The 9155-nt window shown below is 49.1% G+C and overlaps 1 protein-coding gene across 1 annotated transcript in view; it reads left to right on the forward strand.

Moving 5' to 3' along the window:
* PLEKHA4 (pleckstrin homology domain containing A4) overlaps positions 1-8800 on the forward strand; it is a 31873-nt gene extending 23073 nt beyond the window's left edge. The window contains exons 15-20 of the mRNA XM_023507895.1: positions 351-450; positions 522-598; positions 6154-6315; positions 7177-7235; positions 7940-8055; positions 8365-8800. Of these exons, the coding sequence (XP_023363663.1) occupies positions 351-450; positions 522-598; positions 6154-6315; positions 7177-7235; positions 7940-8055; positions 8365-8624 (774 nt within the window). The 3' untranslated portion in view covers positions 8625-8800. The remainder of the gene's footprint in view (positions 1-350; positions 451-521; positions 599-6153; positions 6316-7176; positions 7236-7939; positions 8056-8364) is intronic.
* Positions 8801-9155: the final 355 nt, after the last annotated feature.

Genomic DNA, 9155 nt, shown 5'->3' on the forward strand with positions numbered 1-9155 from the left:
ATTCTCTTGCCTCAGCCTCCCAAGTAGCTGGGACTACAGGTGCCTGCCACAATGCCCAGCTATCTTTTGGTTGTAGTTGTTTGGTAGGCCTGGGCTGGATTTGAACCCACCACCTCTGGTGTATGTGGCTGGCACCTTAGTTGCTTGAGCTACATGTGCCGAGCTGAGTTTGAGGTTTCTATGAGCTAGGCTGATGCTATGGCACTCCTGGTTTATAATTTTAATCCTAGTCATACTGTGTTTCAATTGCTAAATTCTTTCTTTCTTTCTTGTTTGTTAAGCAGGCCTGGGAATTGAAAAAGGGTAACAATGATAATGATGATAATTGCTCCCCTTTTCTGATCCTCCAGAGCCTGCCTGAGTCCTTGGAACTGAGTTCCCTTCGGTCCCCTGAAGCTGACTGGGGGCGGCCCCTCGGAGGTGACAAAGACCTGGCGAGCCCTCGCTCAGGTGAGCATCCTGGGCACATGGGATGTTCTTTGAGTTCCCCATCCTCACCAAGTCCCATTCTGTCCTTCCAGGTCTTGGGTCTCCGAGGGTCTCCCGGGCTTCCACTCCTGAGGGTCACCATCTTCCTTCCCCACAGCTGGGAACCAAGGTAAGCCATAGGTCCATCTTATAACCCTTTGATCTGACCATCATGGACTCCCCACCTCTGGAGAAGCTAGTAGGAGAGGAGAGTTCTAAGCCTGTCCCCAGAGCAGAGAGCGCTATTTGTTAAAGCACTGGGATTGAATTTTGTCTCTGTTACTTCTAAGCTGTGCAACTTTGGACCAGTTATTAAACCTTTCTGTTCTTTCACTTTTTCATCTGTAAAAGTGGGGATAATAGCAGTACCTACCACCTAGAGGGGACATGAGGATTCAAACTAGATGCATACCTATAAAGGGCTGCAAATAGTACCTGGATATAGTAAGTACTTCATTCATTTGTTCATTCACTTAATAAAATCACTCATTCAACAAATATTTATGAACTATTATCTTTGCTGTCCAGTGAGGTTGTACAAACCCAAATAGACATGTGGCTATTTACATTTAAATTAAATAAAATTAAAAATTCAAGGCCAGGTGCTGTGGCTCATGCCTATAATCTCAGCACTCTGGGAGGCTAAGCTGGGTGGATCACTTGAGCTCAGGAGTTCAAGACCAGTCTGAGCAAGAGTGAGATCCCATCTCTGAAAAGAATAAGTAGCCAATTGTTCTGGCAGGTGCATGTAGTCCCAGCTACTTAGGATGCTGAGGCAAGAGGATCACTTGAGTGCAAGAGTTTGAGGTTGCTGTGAGCTATGATGCCATAGCACTCGGTTACCCAAGGCAACAAAGTGAGACTCTGTCTCAAAACAAAAAAGAAAAATTCACTCACATGCTCAGTAGTCTCGTGTGGCCAGTGGCTATCGTGTTGGACAGAACATAGGGAGAGCATTTCCATCGTTGTCGAATGTTCTATTGCACAGTGCCATTTACGTACTGAGGACCTGATGGTGAACAAGATGGGAAGAAAATCCTTCTCTCATGAACCTGATATTCTAGTGGGAGGAAACTTAATAAGCAATCAACTTAATTTATCATACATCATTTGCTCCAAGTGCTAAAGGCATAAAAACAGCAGGGTTGGGGGTTTGGAAACTTTTGGAAAGGGGTACAATTATTTATTTATTTTTGGAGTTTTGGGGCAAGGCCGGGCTCGAACCTGCCACCCCCAGTATGTGCAGCCGGCGCCCTACTCCTTGAGCCACAGGCACTGCCCAAAAGGGGTACAATTCTAAACAGTTTGGTCTGGGGACGGTGCATGGAAGAGTGAAGTACTTGAATCAAGTACTTGAAGGAGGTGAGGGAGTGCATCTTGATGTCATGGAACTGTGAGACTGTTTTACAGGCATACAGAACAGCCTTTGCAAAGATTCAAAAGCAAGTGTGGCCTGGGGCCACTGGAGGAGCAGTTAGAAACCCAGTATGGTTGGAGCTCAGTGAGCTAGTGACAGGAAGAGGGATGGAGACAAAGACAGAGAGGGAATAGGAGCAGATCACGTTTGGCCTTGAGATCCACGGGTGAGGGCTTTGCTCAGTGAACCAGGAGCCATGGAAGGTTCTGAGCAGGGGGAGGTGAGCTGCTGTGAGGGGAACTGGCGCCCTCTGGTGGCCTTATAGGGAACAGACTGTGGGAGATGGGTGAGGGCTGAGGCAGCGGAGCCAGGTGAGGACCAGGATGGTCCAGCTGGGATAGACCATTTAGTTGTTTGCAGTACATTAGAAGTGGAGTTGCCGTCTGGATATACTGTACCAGTCTTCCAACTTCATCTTAAACCCTTGGGACCAGATGTAATTTACAATGCAAAATTTTGTAGATTCTAGAGCAGTATGGTAATGCGCATGCTGTGTATGTTATAAAACCTCCAGCAGGGTCTGGTGCAGCATATCTAATCAAATACATTATGATTTCTCCAACAAAACATGAATAATTCATACAGAATGGGATAAAGGCTATAAATAACATACCAATTTAAATGTCAACTTTACATAGCAATGAGCTACTACATGAACAAGGCAGTGTGGAATAAAAATAGATTATACATATATAAAAACATTTTTTGTTTGTTTATTTGTTTGTTTTCTGTTGCCCCAGGCTAAAGTGCCATCAACAACCTCAAACTCCTGGGCTCCAGCAATCCTCCTGCCCAGCCTCTTGAGTGGTTGAGACTACAGGCACTCACCACAGCACATGGCTAATTTTTCTATAGTTAGTAGAGATGGGGTCTCATTCTTGATCAGGCTGGTCTCAAACTCCTGAGCTCAAGGGATCCTTCCACCTCAGCCTCCCAGAGTGCTGAGATTACAAGCACCCAGCCAAGGGACCAGCTGTTTTAAAGGCTAGTTGAGCTGAGTCTGGATGAATGAAAAAAGGTTTTCAGAAAATGATGTTCCAGACAGAAGGAGTAGGTTATGCATACAAAGGTATGGAGGTGGTAAGGGAAGAGGCCACTATTTTGTATCTGAAGCAGCTGAATGTATTACTTGCTTAAGACTATTTCTAGGCTTGGCGCCTGTGGCTCAAGTGGCTAAGGCGCCAGCCACATACACCTAAGATGGCAGGTTTGAATCCAGTCCAGGCCCACCAAACAATGATGGCTGCAACCAAAAAAAAAAAACAAAAAAACAGCCAGGTGTTGTGGCGGGCGCCTGTGGTCCCAGCTACTTGGGAGGTGGAGGCAGGAGACTCGCTTAAGCCCAGGAGTTGGAGGTTGCTGTGAGCTGTGATGCCATGGCACTTTACCCAGGGGGACAGCTTGAGGCTCTGTCTCAAAAGAAAGAAAAAAAGACTATTTCTGTATGACAATCTTCCTAAGCAAACTGGAGAGCTAATCTCAAGAGTGTGGAGCTCAGAAGTTGGGTGAATTTCTGGGAATAGGGCTGTTTAAGCTGTGGAAATTCTGTGGCTATTGCTTGTGGGCTGGCTTTCAGAAGCATGTGCCATCACTCATTGGCTGGATTTGAGAAGCCCTTGGGAATTACCTGTTGATGAATGTATTTAACACTAATTTTTGGCTCAGCACTCGTGGCTCAAGTGGCTAAGGCGCCAGCCACATACACCTGAGCTATGACTGGGTTTGAATCCAGCCCTGGCCTGCCAAACAACAATGATGGTTGCAACCAAAAAATAGCTGGGCGTTGTGGCAGGTGTCTATAGTCCCAGCTACTTGGGAGGTGGAGGCAGGAGACTCGCTTGAGCCCAGGAGTTGAAGGTTGCTGTAAGCTGTGATACCACAGCACTCTACCCAGGGTGACTGCTTGAGGCTCTGTCTCAGAAAAAACAAAAAAACAAACAAACAAAAAAACCCAAATCCACCATTTCTTTTTCTTTTCTTTTTGAGACAGAGCCATGGTGTCACAGCTCACACACAGCAACCTCCAACTCAGGCTCAAGCAATCCTCTTGCTTCAGTTTTTCTACTTTTTAGTAGAGACAGAATCTTGCTTTTGCTCAGCCTGGTCTCAAACTCATGAGCTCGAGTAATCCACCCACCTCGGCTTCCCAGAGTGCTAGGATTACAGGAGTGAGCCACTTAACACCATTTCTAGTGCTTGCTTCTTTTCATGAATACAAAACCCACCAGTCAATTTCTTCTTGGAAAGAGAGAAACTTTTGTTTTCAGTGGTGTGGACACAGATTACTGGGGCTTCCCAGGTATCACTGATCTTTCAAATTCCTTCCTCAGTCCACATGGCTATGAGAGCTGCCAGTGTACAGAGGCAGAGGTCTAGTAGTGAGTTTCAGGGATTTCAGGGCCTCTCAAGGGGAAAGATAAGACCATGAGGTGGCACTAGCACACAGGAGCTATATGAGGGACACTGACAGGTTTGCCTATGGGTGTGAGACACCCCCCCTTCCAAAGGTTACTGTGTGAGGGGTACTGGGCAGGAGGGGAGGAGGGCCAAGGAACTCCTAGGAGACAGAAGTCTTGGAGAGGGGTGGGCCATCCAGCAGCATGGGAGGGGATCTTTGGTTCAGAGAGCTCCAAAGAGCAGCAGAGGACTAGGGTTTATCTTAATTCCAGCTTGCAGATGTTGGGCACAGTTTCACCATGTGTACAAAGCAGGCAAAGTCTAAATGGCTAAAAATATTTGCTTATTTGGAGGCTGGGCGGGTAGCTCACACCTGTAATCCTAGCACTCTGGGAGGCTGAGGTGGGAAGATAGCTTGAGATCAGGAGTTTGAGACCAGCCTGAGCCAAGCAAGACCTCTGTCTCTACTAAAAATATAAAAATTAGCCAGAAAAACTACAGGTGGGTACCTGTAGTCCCAGCTACTTGAGAGGCTGAGGCAAGAGGATCGCTTGAGCCCAGGAGTTTGAGGTTGCACTGAGCTAGGCTGAGGCCATGGCACTCTACCTTGGCAACAGAGTGAAACGCTGTCTCAAAAAAAAAAACAAAAACCAATTTCTTTGTTGATTCATTTTTGCCTGCTCACTTTTTCTTTTTTTTTAGAGATAGAGTCTCACTTTGTCACCCTTGGTAGAGTGCTGTGGCGTTGCAGCTCACAGCAACCTCCAGCTCTTGGGCTTAGGCTATTGTCTTGCCTCAGCCTCCGGAGTAGCTGGGACTACAGGCGCCCACCACAACGCCTGGTTGTTTTTTTTGTTACAGTTTGACCAGGGCTGGGTTTGAACCCACCACTCTTGGTATATGGTATATGGGGCCGGCACCCTACTCACTGAGCCATAGGTACTGCCTAATCTCTGGCCACTCACATTTTTTTCTTTTTTAAGACAGAGTCTCAAGCTATCCCCCTGGGTAGAGTGCCGTGGCTTCACAGCTCACAGCAACCTCCAACTCCTGGGCTCAAGCGAGTCTCCTGCCTCAGCCTCCCAAGTAGCTGGGACCACAGGCGCCCACCACAACGCCCGGCCACTTTTTTCTTTTTGGTTGCAGCTGTCATTGTTGTTTGGCAGGTCCGGGCTGGATTTGAACCCGCCACCTTAGGTGTATGTGGCTGGCGCCTTAGCCACTTGAGCTACAGGCGCCGAGCCGCCATTCACATTTTAAGTCCTGGAGGTTAGAAGTCAGCAGTCAAAGTGTCAGCAGGGCCATACTCTCTCCAGCTCTGGTAGCAGCTAGGCTTGTGGCAACAGAACTCTCATCATCACATGATATTCTCCTCATGTGTGTCTTCTCTCTGGTTTTGGACAGAGAAACAGTGAAGGCTGGAGAGAGCTCATGAAGTAAGGGTCCTACGCTGACCCAAACTGATCCTCTTCTTTTAACAGTCTGGTCAGGCAGTGAGTCCCATTCCTCCTTGTGTTGTTGTCAAAGCTAGGTCAGGGTTGGTTTTTTTGTCACCAGCAACCCAGAGTCCTGAATAGTTATAGTGTGAAGAAGCTTGATACATCCAGGAAAGCATGAGTGTGTCCCTCCAGCTGATGGAGTGAGGTTGGAGAGGGAGGGGTCAAGCCACACAGGGCTTCAGAGGCCTTTGTCCTCAGTGTGTGTGCGGGCCATGGGACACGATGAGCATGGCAGTGACAGCATCAGCTGTGGGCATGGAAAGATACTGTGGTGAATTTGCTGGAACAAGCAAGACTGCAAGTCCAGAAGTTTAGCAAAAAGAGACAAAGAGACCCAAAGTTAAGGTCTTGGGGTGCCTCTCTCTTCCCTAGGCCCCCATGGCCCGGCCCCGGATGAGTGCTCAGGAGCAGTTGGAGCGGATGCGCAGAAACCAGGAATGTGGACGGCCTCTCCCCCGCCCTGCCTCCCCCCGGCTCCTCACCCTGGGGAGAACCCTGTCCCCAGCCAGACACCAACCTGAAATGGAGCAGAGGGTAAGGGGATAGTTTGGGGTGGGGTGGGGGGGTGATAGTGGGTTCTCTGTTTCCCTGTCTGTAAAATGAGGACACTCCCTATGTCCTTACCCCAAACTGGGTTTCCAGATACATCTCAACTTGGACTTGCACTAAAGTCAGCTTTCTGGACTCTTTAGCAGCAGGTGGACAGGAGGGAGGGAGAGAGAAGGACAGACCCAGGGATCACAGATCTGGATTGGAAGCTCAGTTTTCTTTCTTAGTTGCTATGTGTTGTCACAGACCAGAGAGAGGAAAAAAAAAAGAGCAAGTAAGGAAATTGATTTTATTCATTTCTTAAAATGTAGAGAGCATCCCAGATCTGCACCTCAGACTGTCTCAGATATCTCAGGATGGTTTCACCTTAGATTTTTATAGGAAATAATTAGAGAAGTCATGGGTGTTTGGGGAGGACAGGGGGATGAGGGATTTTTTTTAGCTGGAGTTGTTTTCCAGGTAAAAGGTTTGGTGCAGGGGCTCATGCCTATATTTCTAGCACTCTGGGAGGCCGAGGTGGGTGAATTGCCTGAGCTCATAGGTTCAAGACCGGCTTAAGCCACAGCAACACCTGGTCTCTAAAAATAGCCAGGCACTGTGGCCAGTGCCTGTAGTCTCAGCTACTTGGGAGGCTGAGGCAAGAAAATCTCTTGAGCCCAAGAGTTTGAGGTTGCTGTCAGCTAGGATGTCACAACCACTCTACCAAGGGCAACAAAGTGAGACTCTGTCTCAAATAAATACATAAAAGCACAGGTAAAGTGAAACTCTGTCAGTGTCTCTGGGCAACTTCATTCTCCTCCTCTTCACCCTCAGATGAGGAGTCCTAATGTCCCAATTCCTTTCCAGCCTGTCCTAGGGCACTCGGGAGCCCAGAAGTGGCTCAGAAGCTCTGGGTCCTGGAGTAGGTAAGGAACTGGAGGGCAAGTTGAGGGAGCAGGAAAATTGATTCGCAAAAGGGGGGAGGATTGTTATTATGAAAGGCTCCCGAGTCCTGAACTACAAGTCACAAAACTTCTAGAGATGGTTGAGTTCTCAGAACAGCTGAAACAAAATCGGAAAGCCCTAGATTTGGTCAGACATGGCGGCTCACACCATGTAATCCTAGCACTCTGGGAGACCAAGGCTGGAGGATCCTTTGAGCTCAGGAGTTCCAGACTAGATTGAGCAATAGCGACTCCTTGTCTCTACTAAAAATAGAAAAACTAGCCCAGCATGTGGCAGACGCCTGTAGTCCCAGCTATTCAGGAGGCTGAGGCAAGAGGATCACTTTAGCCTGAGTATAAGGGTGCCCTGAGCTATGACTCCTCCAAGGCACTGTACTCAGGGTGACAGAGTGAGAGTCTGTCCCCTGCCCCCTCTAAAAAGCCCTAGATCCCCAGTGGGAACTTTAGTTCCCATAATTTTGCTTGGTCGACAGCAAACGCTGCTCTTCCATTAGAAAATTGGGTAAAATTGATGCGCGACTGAACTCCAAATCCTGTATAGGGCGCAGGGAGGGCGCCGGGCGTGCGCGGGCGCGCAGTGTTTAAAGTCCTTTAAGGACACGCGCTGGGAAGGACGTGCGCGGCACTGCTGTACATTTCTTTCCCCTATCTTCCCTTTTTGCTAGTCCGAGGAACACCATCCCTTACTTGCCGACATCTGGAGGCCACCGGGAGCGGGTCCTCAGCCTCTCCCAAGCCCTGGCCACTGAGGCGTCGCAGTGGCACAGAATGATGACGACAGGTGAGGGGCTGGGGATCTCCTAGCTTTTGGAGAGCAGGTGTTTGTGGGCTACTAGGAAGTTTTGGGAACTCCGGATCCCAGCAAAGAGGGGACCGTGGTCCTGGATACTAGGGAGGAGGCTCAGAGGAGGAGGGTGAAGGGGCGGACTGACTCTCAGCAAGGAATGGACTCAGGGGTCCAGACTTCGGGGTCTAAGGAAGGAGAAAATTGGGGGACTACACTCCCGGATCCGAGAGATTAAAGGCTTGGGAGTCTGGAGTCCTGAGTGCCGAAGCTTTATCATTCTCATTCTTAACTTATTCTCACTAGGTGGAAATCTTGACTCTCAGAGAGACCCTGTCCCTCCTGCGCCGCCGCTTCCGAAGGCTCTTACAACCCAGGAGACCCCTCCAAGGTCTCCTCGGGTGGCTAATTCCAGTACTTCAGGGTTCTCACGTGGAGGTAGTGGACAAGGCGGAGGCCACGCCCCCTGGGAGTCCGCGTGGGATTCCGGGACCATCTCTGGAGTCCTGACCCCAGATGAGGGGGCGTGGCCTCTGCGAGTCACTCTGCTACAGTCCAGCTTCTAACCCGCCCAAGCTCGAGAGCCAATCGGAGCGAGAGAGCGTGGCCTGGAGAAACCTTAAGGGCCTCTGGGGGCGTGGTCTGTCCATTACGTGCTGGGAGGGGACTGGTTTCTAGGTTCAAAGACTGGTTTTCCCAATACTGTCCAAATTTGGATTAAAACTTTTAAGTCTTTAGTTAATAGTTTTCTTTCTCTTTATTTGGGGTTGTCACACTGCGGTCTCTGAGGGTCAGAGCTGGGGTTGTGGACCATGGACCTGCAGTTTGTATGTCTTTTTTTTTTTTTATTTTTTGAGACAGAGACTCTAGCTGTCACCCCTGAGTAGAGTGCTATGCCATCATAGCTCACAGCAACTTCCAACTCCTGGGCTCAAGCGAGTCTCCTGCCTCCGCCTCCCAAGTAGCTGGGACTACAGGCTCCCACCACAACGCCAGGCTATTTTTTTTTTGGTTGCAGCCGTCATTGTTGTTTGGCGGCCGGGGCTGGATTCGAACCCGCCAGCTCAGGTGTATGTGGCTGGTGCCTTAGCCGCTTG

Source organism: Otolemur garnettii, unplaced genomic scaffold (assembly GCF_000181295.1).
Source record: "Otolemur garnettii isolate 467f Iridium unplaced genomic scaffold, OtoGar3 scaffold00211, whole genome shotgun sequence".
Taxonomy (NCBI): Eukaryota; Metazoa; Chordata; class Mammalia; order Primates; family Galagidae; genus Otolemur; species Otolemur garnettii.